This window comes from Megascapheus bottae, chromosome 20, assembly GCF_031878675.1.
Source record: "Megascapheus bottae isolate mThoBot1 chromosome 20, mThoBot2.hap1, whole genome shotgun sequence".
Taxonomy (NCBI): Eukaryota; Metazoa; Chordata; class Mammalia; order Rodentia; family Geomyidae; genus Megascapheus; species Megascapheus bottae.
In genome coordinates, this window is record NC_143528.1 from 21,297,854 (window position 1) to 21,310,434 (window position 12,581).

At 46.3% G+C, this 12,581-nt stretch overlaps 1 protein-coding gene across 2 annotated transcripts in view; it reads right to left on the reverse strand.

Moving 5' to 3' along the window:
• Wwc2 (WW and C2 domain containing 2) overlaps nucleotides 1-10,145 on the reverse strand; it is a 163,522-nt gene extending 153,377 nt beyond the window's left edge. For both annotated transcript variants that reach the window (XM_090354153.1, XM_090354152.1), the window contains exon 1: nucleotides 9,775-10,145. In XM_090354153.1, the coding sequence (XP_090210279.1) occupies nucleotides 9,775-9,905 (131 nt within the window). In that variant the 5' untranslated portion in view covers nucleotides 9,906-10,145. The remainder of the gene's footprint in view (nucleotides 1-9,774) is intronic.
• Between the last annotated feature and the right edge of the window lie 2,436 nt (nucleotides 10,146-12,581).

A 12,581-nucleotide genomic window follows, 5' to 3' on the forward strand; every position in this document is an offset into this window, starting at 1 on the left:
TAACTATCTAAAAGAAATAGCTTGGGGCCGGGAGTTGGGCCTAGTGGTAGCATGCTTGCCTAGCATACACGAAGACCTGGGTTCGATTCCTCGGTACCACATACATAGAAAAAAGCTGAAAATGGTGCTGAGGCTCAAGTGGTAGAGCTCTAGCCTTGAGAAAGTCCAAGGACAGTGCTCAGGCCCTGAGCTTAAGCCCAGGACTGGCAAAAAAAAAGAAATAGCTTTGCAATTGCTTTTAGTAAGAACATATATTTACAAATATATATATATATATATATACACCAGTATGATTCATTATCTACATGATTCATATAGATGCCGAATAAACTTAAGTGCATTTCAAACAAAGGTCCACTTAATATGCAAAACTTTATCTCTGCCACTATATTCTACCTTTAATTCCTCTTAACTGTTTTCCTGAAGTGTTAGGAAAGAAGATATTCATTACTAGATTGAAAAGATATAGTTAACTATGGTGGTGCCTCCCTGTAATAATACTATTTACTCAGGAGGTAAAGGTGTGAGGCTACAGTATGAGGCTGGCCCCAGCCCCAAAGTACAAGATCCTATCAGAAGGAAGCAAACTAAACCAGCAAGGTGAAGGCATGGCTCAAGTGCCACAGCACCTGCCAAGTAAGTATGAGGTCAAACCTCAATATCCAAAAATAATAATAAAGAAAACAACAAGAAAAATAGTTATGGAGTAAATGTCATGGACGTTACTCCAACTTTCATTAGCATTTTAGGATGATTATACAACCAAAGTGTAAGCAAGCTGAGTTGGGATCACATCTTTTTTTTTTTTTTTTTTTTTTTGCCAGTCCTGGGCTTGAGCTCAGGGCCTGAGCACTGTTCTTGGACTTTCTCAAGGCTAGAGCTCTACCACTTGAGCCTCAGCACCACTTCCGGCTTTTTTCTATGTATGTGGTACCGAGGAATCGAACCCGGGTCTTCATGCATGCTAGGCAAGCACTTTAACCACTAGGCCAAACTCCCGGCCCTTGGGATCACATCTTAACCACCCTTTATCTCCCACCATCCAGAGAACCCTAGCTGGTGGTCACAATAAAAACTACTGATTGATTTGTATCTACCATGTCAGTGTTAAAATCTTTCAAAACAGTGATGTGGGAAGAAAGGAAAGAGCAAAATCAGATTTAAAAGAACTAAGTTCTCTTCCTTGGTTAGAAAATGAATCAAGAGTGCAATGCAAATCAAAACCACGGTACGACACCATCTCCTACCCACTAGAACAGCTTGAAAAGGAGTGCTAGTGAGGATGTAGATGTTGCACACTGCTGGTGGGAACGTAAAATATTGCAGCCTCTGTGGAACATAATACTGGAAGTTCCTTCAAAAGGCAAACATTGGCCAAAGCTGAGATCTGCGGATCATGGTTCAAAGCCAGCCAGTCCAAGCACTAAAGTCCGTGAGACTCTTATCTCCAATTAACCACCAGAAAACCAGAAGTGGAGCTGTGACTTAAGGAGTAGGGCGGTAGCCTTGAGCTGAAAAGCTCAGGAACAACGTCCAAGCTAAGAGTTCAAATCCCACAACTGACAAAAAAAAAAAAAAAAATACTATGGGCCAGGAGTTTGGCCTAGAGGGAGAGTGCTTGCTTAGCATGCATGAACACCCAGGTTCGATTCCTTGGTACCGCATACATAGAAAAAAAGCTGGAAGTGGTACTGAGGCTCAAGTGGTAGAGCTCTAGCCTTGAGAAAGTCCAAGGACAGTGCTCAGGCCCAGGACTGACAAAAAAAAAAAAAATACTAAACATAGAGCTCCCCTATGACCCATCAATCCCACTCCTTGGCATTTACCCAAATGTCCAGAAGCAAGGACACACTAAATTAGGCTACTATACAACGATGTTCATTGCAGCACTACTTACCATAGCGAAGATATGGAACCAAGCCTGATGCCCCTCAGTAGATGACTGGATCAAAAAGATGTACTTACACACAATGGAATTTTAGGCTGCCATCAGAAAGAATGACATTGCCCCATTCGTAAGGAAATGAAAAGACTTGGGAAAAAATCATATTAAGTGAAGTAAGGCAGTCCCAAAGGCACACAGGCTCTATGGTTTCCCTCATTTGTAGTACACATTTAGGATTCCCTTAAAAGAGGATCACAATAGCTCAAAAGCTATTACATAAGAAAATACAGAATGAGACTAAACTGAACTCTAGGTTCATTGCTGTTTTAATGTACTATGTAAAGTTGTTTCTTTTTTTTTTTTCCTGCCAGTCCTGTGGCTTGGACTCAGGGCCTGAACACTGTCTTGGACATTCCTCAAGGCTAGCACTCTACCACTTCAGCCACAGCACCACTTCTGGCTTTTTTCTGTACCTAGAATCAAACCCAGGTCTTAGTGCATGCTAGCCAACCACTCTACCATTAGGCCATGTTCCCAGCCCTGTAAAGTTATTTCTTTTCTTTTTTTTTTTCATTTATGGTTAATCTCATGAGGTTACTGTATCTGAATTTGTATAATGGTATACTGTATACACACTTATTTGTTTATTTGAAACAGGGGAAAACAAGATGACTGGGAAGCAGATAGGGGAGGGAAGGGGGGACTAAAACATGAGAAGGGGTATCAAAGTTCAAAAAATAATGTACCCATCACCTGATGAATGTAACTGTAACCCCTCTATACATTAACCCGAAAATAAAATACAATTAAAAAAAAAAAAAAAAGTACGGCCCGGGAGTTTGGCCTAGTGGTAGAGTGCTTGCCTAGCATGCACGAAGACCCAGGTTCGATTCCTCGGTACCACATACATAGAAAAAAGCCAGACATGGTGCTGAGGCTCAAGTGGTAGAGCTCTAACCTTGAGAAAGTCCAAGGACAGTGCTCAGGCCCTGAGCTCAAGCCCAGGACTGGCAAAAAAAAAAAAAAAAAGTACTGTGCTGTGATAGATAACCTAGTAATTTTGTTTAGGTGAAAAAAGAGAGACCAAAAGTATGGCCTAGTGGTAGAGTGCTTGCTTAGCATGCATGAAAACCTGGATTCAATTCCTTGGTACCACATACGCAGAAAAGCCAGAAGTGGTGCTGTAGCTCCAGTGATAGAGCCCTAGCCTTGAAAAAGATCAAGGACAATGTCCAGGCTCTGAGTTCAAGGACAATGTCCAGCTCTGAGTTCAAACCCCAGGACTAGCAATAAATAAATAAATAATAAATAAATAAATAAATGAATGAATGGTTAATATGATACTGCTTGTCAGATTAAAAAAATACCAAAAAAATAATTTAAACATAGAAATTAAACATGATCCATTAATACTACTTCTAGAAATATACCAAAGACATATATTGGTGCCAGAGTTATATAGGAATGTTTACAGCAGCCTTACTTACAACAGCCAAAAGGCAAAATAAAATCTAAATACCCATCACATAATAAATAGGAAAGTAGCACAGAGTTTATCCACACAGTGGACTTCTAGTCATAGATAGAAAATAAAAGGGGCTGGGAATGTGACTTAGTGGTAGAGTGCTTGCCTAGCATACATAAAGCCCTGGGCTTCATTCCTCAGTACCACATACACAGAAAAGACCAGAACCAGTGCTGTGGCTCAAATGGTAGAGTGCTAGCCTTGATTAAAAGAAGCTCAGGGACAGTGCCCAGGCCGAGTTCAAGCCCCAGGACTGGCCAAAAAAAAAAAAAAAATAAGGCTCATAAACATTATAGTATGGAGGAATATTTAAAAACAGTAGCGTTAAGCCAAGAACAATGGTGCAAATTTATAATCCTAGCTACTTAGAGGCTGAGATTTGAAGACTGTGGGTCAAAACCAACCTGATCAGGAAAGTCTATGAGACTCATCTGCAATTAACCACTCAAAAGTGGAGCTGTGGCTCAAAGCCATAGAACTCTACCTTGAGTACCAGTGCTTAAGAACAGCACCCAGGTACTGAGTTCAAGCCCCACAACTGACAAACCAAAATTCTAATAAGAGGTCAGTGCAACCAACTTCAACTCAGCTCAGAGAACAGCATTTCACTGCCTTCCACATCACTAAACTGAAGTCAGTTATGTTCTTCTACAAAGATAGCCTCATTTTTTTTCTCCAGAATTGATCAAAACAAGCAAGTATCATTTACAAGTCAGTGCAGTGCCTGCAGGCAGCTTCCACACTTTTCCTAGTGCACCAGACCTTCCTCTCATTAAGTTTTGTAAGCCACATGTCACAATGGCTGACTGTAGCTGACAGTCATTTGCAGCTCAAAACAACTAAAGCATTGATAAATAAGTCTTTCTTGAAGAACATTTGTTCTGAGGCTTACAACAAAATTAAATAGTCAATGAAGTTATTAAAGTCACTGAAGAAATCTTGGCCAGTCAAATATACCAAGCAAATATTGAGCGCTCCAGTAAGTATTGTAAGTCACAAACAAGATTTTCTTTAGGAAACTTTGGAAGTCAGCATATTTGCGCCTAAATTAGTCCTTTCTTGAGTGATTTTTTTAAATAGTCTTTAATCTCTTCATCACTTTACATACTATCATCACTGAAATAATTCTCAGTCACCTCTTGGTACCCAAATTCTGAAAGGGCTGGAGACAAACTGTTCCAGCAATATTGGACAGAGGCCCTCTACTCTTACAAATAATTTAATGTTTATACTTTCATTCAATAAGTAGTAGCTCAATTCTCTGTCTTGTCAGTCATGGGGCTTGAACCCAGGGCCTGGGTACTGTCCTTGAGCTCTTTTGCTCAAGGATAGGGCTCTCTCACTTTGATCCACAGCTCCACTTCTGGGTTTTCTGTTAGTTAATTAAGATAAGTCTCACTGACTTTCCTGCCCAGGCTTCAAACCATGATCCCCAGATCTCAGCCTTTGAAGTAGCTACAATTACAGATGTGAGCCACCAGTGCCTGGCAGTTCTCTCATTTTTAATCCAAATAAGAAATTGTTTGTCTCGGGTTGTTGGTAGTTAACTAGAGTATTTTTTTAAACTCAGTAACAAAAAATCAGAGAGTCACTGAACTAACACTCTCTCGTTAATTTAAGTCTTCAAAAACTGACTAAAGCAATGTTCATATAGCATCTATCACATACCAGGAGTAAGCAGTAATAAACAATTAGGGCTCTTGAAGAAATTATACATTAACAATGGGTGGACAGAGAGTGGGAGCATGGCCTAGTGATAGAGTGCTTGCTTCGCATGCACTAAGATCTAGGTTCGATTCTCAGTATGACATACACAGAAAAGGCTAGAAGTGGTGCTACTCCCAGTATTTTCTCTTTGCAATTAGGAAGGGTTATTCAACATCTGACCCTAATGCTATAAACTGCAGATTAGGTTTTAGCAATAGGTTTTAACATAAAACTGCCCTGTGTAGTGGAAATCTTAAGTTCAACCAAAAAAGTTACCATATCGCCAAGTAACATCCAATCTAAAGATAGAAAATGAGCAAATAAGGACTCAAAGCACCATTTGTGAGGCCTGTATTACCTTAGTTCTCTACTCCTCCTAAGAGAAATAAATCCACATTTCATTTTCCTAATTTTCTCCCTTTTTATCCTATTTTGCATTTAGTTGGGGTTTTTCAGTGCCCATCCTGTGGCTTGAACTCAGGGCATGGGTGCTGTCCTGAGCTTCTTTTGCTCAAGGCTGGTGCTCTACCACTTGAGCCACAGCTCTACTTCTGGCTTTTTGATAGTTTATTGGAGATAAGAGTGTCACTGACTTTCCTGCCCGGGCTACCTTTGAACCTTGACCCTCAGATCTCAGCCTCCTGAGCAGCTAGGATTAAGGAAGGTGAGCCACTGGGCACCTGGCTGAATTTAGGGGTTTTGTGTTGTTGTTTTGTTGGTCAAAGGGCTTGAACTCAGAGCCTAGGGACAGTCCCTGAGCTCTTCTGCTCAAGGCTAGTGCTCTATCACTTAGAGCCATAACTCCACTTCTGGGTTTCTGGTGGTTAATGGAAGATAAGAGTCTCACAGACTTTCTTACCTGGGCTATCTTTGAATTGTGATCCTCAGATCTCAGCCTCTTGATTAGGTAGGATTACAGGCATGAGCCACCAGCAACCAGCGAATTTTGTATGTTTTAAAGCACCATTTGGTGATGATCTATGACCCACCATAAACACCAACTGGTTTGGTCAAAGGGTATCTGTAGTAAACAAAATAGGAAGTGACCAGGAGAGGAAACCTGAACAATGATACTCTTAGGGAGTAAACCCATTGGGAGTCAAAGAATTAGGGACAAGGAGTTTTCCCAAGGATTAGACTGGTCAGCCAGCTTGGAAAACCAACATCTACCTGGCCAAGTATCTCTGTGAGTTCCATTCAAATACCCCTACACACCTACAGCTGTAAAGGTGGCTTGTGGGACTAATGAAGGCTCTGTCCAGCTTTAGGCCTAGGCTTTAAGCCTAACAACAACAACTGGCAATTTGTCTGTGACTCAATTTCCTCATCTGTAACTGGAAAATAAGAACAGGTCTCCTTCACTTAATTCATGGGAGAATAAAATGTGATCAAGGTTAAAGAGTTTAGTACAGCGGCTAAACTTACAATAAATATTGCACACATGCTGTTTCTGTATCTACTATTTTCAGCGATATCTGAACTATTACTGTTTTGAAATGAAAATGTCAACATGACAGCTTACTGCTATTTGGCTGGGCCTTAATTAGAGGTCCCCAAAATAACATCCGTATGAAGGAGTAGTATTGTTTACATTTGACATTTTAAAAGTGGAAGTTTAGATTCAGAAACTCTTCTAAACTCAGAAATGGTAGAGCTTTAAAAACTGATTAATCCCGCAGTTTGCATTATGTCCAACCACCACTACTTAATGAAACTATGTTCTCATAGAACCACCAAGCCCTCTCCTATAAGTCAGAGTAATTATCTGTGAACCCAGAAACACCTGCAGGATCCTGTCAACAAACTATTTTTAAAAAATACTCTTATTGGGGCCGAGAGTCTGGCCTAGTGGTTAAAGTGCTTGCCTAGCATGCACAAAGACCCGGGTTCGATTCCTCGATACCACATACATAGAAAAAAGCCGGAAGTGGTGCTGAGGCTCAAGTGGTAGAGCTCTAGCCTTGAGAAAGTCCAAGAACAGTGCTCAGGCCCTGAGCTCAAGCCCAGGACTGGCAAAAAATAAAATAAAATAAAAAAATAAATTAAAAAAATACTCTTCTTTTTCTACTTTGTTAGTCCTGGGGCTTGAACTCAGGACCTGGGCACTGATCCTGAATTTCTTTTGCTCAAGGCTAGTGCTCTACCACTTGAGCCACAGTGCCACTTTTGGCTCTTTCTGTTTAGGTGATACTCAGGAATTGAACACAGGGCTTCATACAGGCTAGGCAAACTCTACCACTAAGCCACATTACCAGCCCCCAAATTCTTTTTAACAGAGAAAGACAACAACAACAAAGACTGGTAGACATCTTTACATAAGTAGCTCTAAGTAAGTAGCTCTAAAAGTTCAAAGGATACTGCAGAAACCGTGTATGAAGTCATTTTTCTTTCAGGATTCGTAATTTGATCCTGAAGAAGAGAATCCACACACTTCAATTGGCCTATGTGACATCTCTTTTTCCATATGTTTGCAAAGTGTGTAACAAAATTGACAAGAGCTAATAGTTACTCCAAATATCCTCTCCAGCCAGCTCTATCATTATTTAGAAAGACTCACTGTCCACTTAATTGCCCCCCATAAAACACAATAGAATTTAAATTAATATGTCATGACAACTGATCTCCCAAGGAGATCATTTAAAACTTCCTTACTAAAATTCTAAAATACTTAAGTCACGCTCAAATTTATCATGATCAAGAATATCCCACTGAGTGAACTGGTAACCCAGTTTCTAAACATAAAGTTCATAATGACTGCTAATCCATTAACAGTTTAAAAATCAAGAGCATGCTTGACTTGTGTAAAAAGTAGTGATATGGCTAAGCCATGTCATATAACTTTACTTTCTATTTGCTTTACTCAGGCAGTACATACTCTTGTAATCCTCTCTGGTAAACAGATGGGAAGAGACAGAAGCCTCTCTGCTCCCACCTGCACTCCTGCATGTCAGGAGTGCTTCTTTCTTCCTTTCAATTTCTCCTGCTTTGTGAATAAACCACTGCGAACATTCAAATAAGAAATAAAACAAGTGAAATTGAGAAAGAGAACCTAAAATATTTCATTATTTCAGAAATTTGCTACAGCTTCAATAATCTGAAATTCCAAATATCTGAAAAAGAATTACCACATGGTTATAAAAGGCAAGTATTTTTGCAGGTGCCTTAAAAGCCACTGTTGTGTGCACACCCCCAGCACTGACATTTACTATCTGTTAAGTAGTTTCAAAGTGCAAGGGCGTAATCCAAATAACTAGCTTGGAGCGTAAAGTTTATGACAACTAATAAGTCTGGAGAGACTGTGAAGGTGTGATGCTTGTCAGAACTATCAGCAGGCCATGGCAACAGGCAGCCAGGCTGTGGAAAGATGGGGCCTGAGCACCTGTCTTTTCTCATTTCAGGAAAGGAAACCCACACCGATACCTTCATGGATAATTTAACAAGGATTGTCCCATTAATTTATAATGTCACTTATGACTTTCTTTTAATTGCTTTTTAATAGCTTTCCAGAAACAATATTCTGAGGGTAAGAGTAACTAATAATATAAAATAGAAAACGATTCAACTTCAAATTGAGACAAGGGGGAAGGTTTAACAGGGAAAGCACCTAAAAAAAGGTAATATACCAATAAGGCCACGTTCCATGAAAAGCTGGGGGAAAAAATTCTCAGGAATGGTAAGACTCTAAATGCTAGAGTTATCTGTAATGATAAATTGTTAAATTTTGTAATAACAATGACGAATGACTCCTATTTTTCTCACAACAAATCTAAGAAACAGTCCTTTAACGGGTTAAAAAGAAAAAGACAAGCTAGATATTAGTGAAAACTCCACTTCACCTAAACTTCAGCTCCAGAACGTCTAAGAGAAATCCTTCAGAAATATTATCTCTTCATCTCCAAACAGAATAGAAAACGTGGGCACTGAAGAACTACACACACACACACAAATCCAACACCCTGAAAGTGCAATTTCAATGTCCATTCACCACTAGTTACTTCAAAACAGAAACCGCCTGTTCAAGATCTCAGACTATGTTCAAGTTTTCAGGTGAGGAAGTAAATCTAGGGAAAAAAAAATAATAAGGTCCTTTGAAAAATGTGCGGGACAAAGCCAGTTACACCAATACCTCTGCATGCTCGGGACCCCCGGCCGGGCTGAGGGTGCACTCAGCCGAAAACTTGGCAGTCAAGGCTCAGGAGCCAAGGACGGCCGGAGATGCCACAGGTGGTCCCGCGGAGCCCGTAGGCCTCGGGCAGGCCCCGGGCCCACCGTGCCTCGCAGAGGCCGGAGGTGGCCCTCCAGCCTCAACTGGGCCAGCTTGTCCGTGCTGGCCGTCCCGGAGCAGGACCCCCTCCGTGTTTGGGGAACCGGACAAGGAGATTCCGGCCCGGAGCGCCAATCCCGCCCTTCCCTGGGCGCAGTGGGGTCCTGAAGAGTCCAGAGGGGCACCGAGAGGGCGGCGGGCAAAGGGCCCGGGGAAGGTCGCCCGCAGGCCGCTCCGCGCCTTCCCGAGACCCCTCCTGGAGCCCGGGCCGGCGCCGCCCCACGCCCCCCAGCGCCACGGGCGCCGCCGCCCGGCCAGGTCTCCCAGACAACAGCCGCCGCCGCCGCACTTCCGAGGCGGGTGCCCGCGCCCACCCCGGCCCCGGCCGCCCACCTGTCCCGGGGGTCGATCCAGCTGGTCCTCCTGGTATTGTGGTCGATGTAGAAAACCTTGCCGTCGTAGTCCCTGGCCTCCTCCCAGCCCCGGGGTAGCGGCAGCTGCCCGCTCCCGGCCCTCCTAGGCATGGTCGGCGGCCTCGCCGGCGAGCGGCGCCTCCATAGGGACCGGGCGCGGGACGCGGCGGGAAGGCGACTGCCCCGCCGGCCGCCGCGGGGCTGCGGGGCGCGGGGCGCGACGGGACCACGCGCGGGGGACGCCTCGGGAAGCCCTGCTCTCGGCCCCACGGGGGATCAGTCCACCATGTCTGCGTCGGCACAGGCGAGCGAACCCTCCTCCTCCTCCTCCTCCCTCTCGCCGCCGCCGCCGCTGCCTCCGCCTCTTCCTCCTCCTCCTCCTCCTGCTCTCCGTCCCCCTGTGGCCGCCGAGGGTCGCGGCGCCCAGGCCGCAGCTGCCGACGCCGTCTGGGCTCGGATCCGGGAAGCACCACCGTGGAGCAGCCCGGCGGCGAAGGGGCTCCTCGTTTGCATGTCATTAGCATACGCCCCGCCCCGCCCCGCCCCGCGCTCGGCTCATCTGCTTGCACATTCCTCGCCGCCACATTCCTGGGCTTAACCCTGCCGCTCCCGGGGCTCGCGGCTCCGGGCGGCGCGCGGGGCCGGGCCTGGGCGGGGGAGGGGAGCTCGGGGCCAGGTGGGAGGGGAGCGGCGGAGGAATGCGCGGCCTGCGCCTTCCCCTTTGACCCCACACGTCTCCGCTGGGCCCAGACCTTTGGGGTTGTTGTTGGGTGTTGTTTTTTTTTACGAGTTTCGAGACGGGAAAGATTGCAGAGAGAGGGATCCCCGCCGCTCCCCAACCTCGTCCCTTCTTCTCGGGAAGCCGCGGGGCTTGGGAGAGGAAAAGGGGTGCGGATGCCGTCCTAGGGATCAGTCCCCACGCCCGGCGTGGGCACCGGGCCTCCTTCCCCCGCCCCGCGCGGCGCCAAGCGCGGAGCGCGTCCAGAGCGCAGGACGCGTGTCCCGGGCGCGCGCGGCCCGGGTGGCGTCGCCCCCGGGGGCCTCGGTGACCTCGGCCGAGCCTCGCGCGCACAGCGAAGGCGGGGCCCGCGGTCCCGGAGCGCGCCGCCGCGGCTCGGCTGTCCCGGGCCGGGGCGTTCCCGCCGCGGGGGGAGGTGATCCCAGCCCTGCCGACCCCGAGGGGCTCCCCGGGCCGCGTCGGGGCTCTGGGCCCCGGGCGGCAGGGGTGGGGGGACGCTGTCGTTGCCTCCCCTGCTGGGTGTAGGGCAGTGGGACGTGGACACGTCCAATCTGCAGTCCCTTCCGTCCAGCCGCCCGCCCCGGAAAGCTCCCCGCCCCGAGCCCGGACATGGCCAAGAAGGTGTGGGCGATCACGCTGGAGGGAGCCCAAGGCAGCGGGGCAATAGCCCAACTTTCCTTGGCCCTGGGTCAATTTCGCGGTGGGACACGGATCTTCGCTCACAAGCATTTATTTATTCAGCAGCTATTACGTGCTGGTCGGCAGTGAGCAGTGGCCGGACGTGGGGCTCAGTACGGGACAAAGCGGGAGCCGCACGGGCTGGGCCTGGACACTCGGCCTTCAGTGTAACTTGGACCCCACAGTCTGGGAAAGAACCTCCCGTCCCCCATTCATATTCTTCTGGGTTTCTAAGCCCAATCCTTCAAAATGCCAACACCCAAGGAAGGAAGGAAGGAAGGCCTTGAAGTCCAGCCATTCACCCCTTAGTGTGAATTTGTGAATTCGATTCATCCTGCTTGCTAATGCGTAAATGCCATCCCACCCTGGGCTGGACTTAGCCTTGGGCTTTCAGAGGATCTGGAGCCATCTCTTCCTCTTCTCTGGGACTCCTAAACCAACTGAGATTCACAGCTGTGTGGATCTGGTGTGGAGAGATTTGGATAGCACTGCCCCACATACACCCCGGGGACAGAGGGGGGAGAGGGATGCTCTTTGTACCCCAAAACTGTGGTCCAGGCATTTGTTATCAGTCTCCAAGTGAGGGAAGATGATGCCAGACTGGGAGAGCTCAGACTCAGGCGTGGAGGAGCCACACCAAGGGGACTGGCCTGGCCTTCTCAGAGTGGGTATGGGGTGGGGGGGAGAGGCAGTCTTTTCAGGGTCCGGAGAACATAGACAGAGCTATCAGAGTAAGGAAACGAGGCAACCACGCCAGCCAACACCCCCTTAACTTGCTTTATGGAATAGGACAGTCTGGTGGGTTGTTCTTTTGGGGTGTGGGAACACAGTCCTGGGGCTTGAACTCTCTGCCTAGAGGCTGGTCCTGAGCTCTTTTGGATCAAAGCTTACCCTCTACTAATTGAGCTACACCCCATTTCTGGCTTATTATTATTATTATTGCTGATTAAGCAATCTCAACTTTTCTGTCAGTTTCTGTCTTCAGATCTCAGCCTTCTGTGTAGCTAGCGTTACAAGTATGTATAAATGCTGGGTAAAAGATTGTAATTGTTGACATTTTATTCCATGTTATCAGTGAATATTCTTTGTTATTCAGCAACCAAGCCAATTCAAACTTTCCATCTTCTTTTTCTTCTTCTCTTTCTTCTTCTCCTTCTGCTGCTGCTGCTCCTGTAGCTTGAACTCAGGGCCTGGATTCCATCCCTGAACCTCTTTGTGTTCCTCTTAGTGGGCTACCACTAAAGCCACAGCACCACTCCTGGCCTTTTCTGAGTAATTTATTGGAGATATGAGCCTCGTGGAGGGCTGGGAATGTGGCTTAGTGGTAGAGTGCTTGCTTAGTACGCATGAAAGTCTGGGTTCCATTCCTC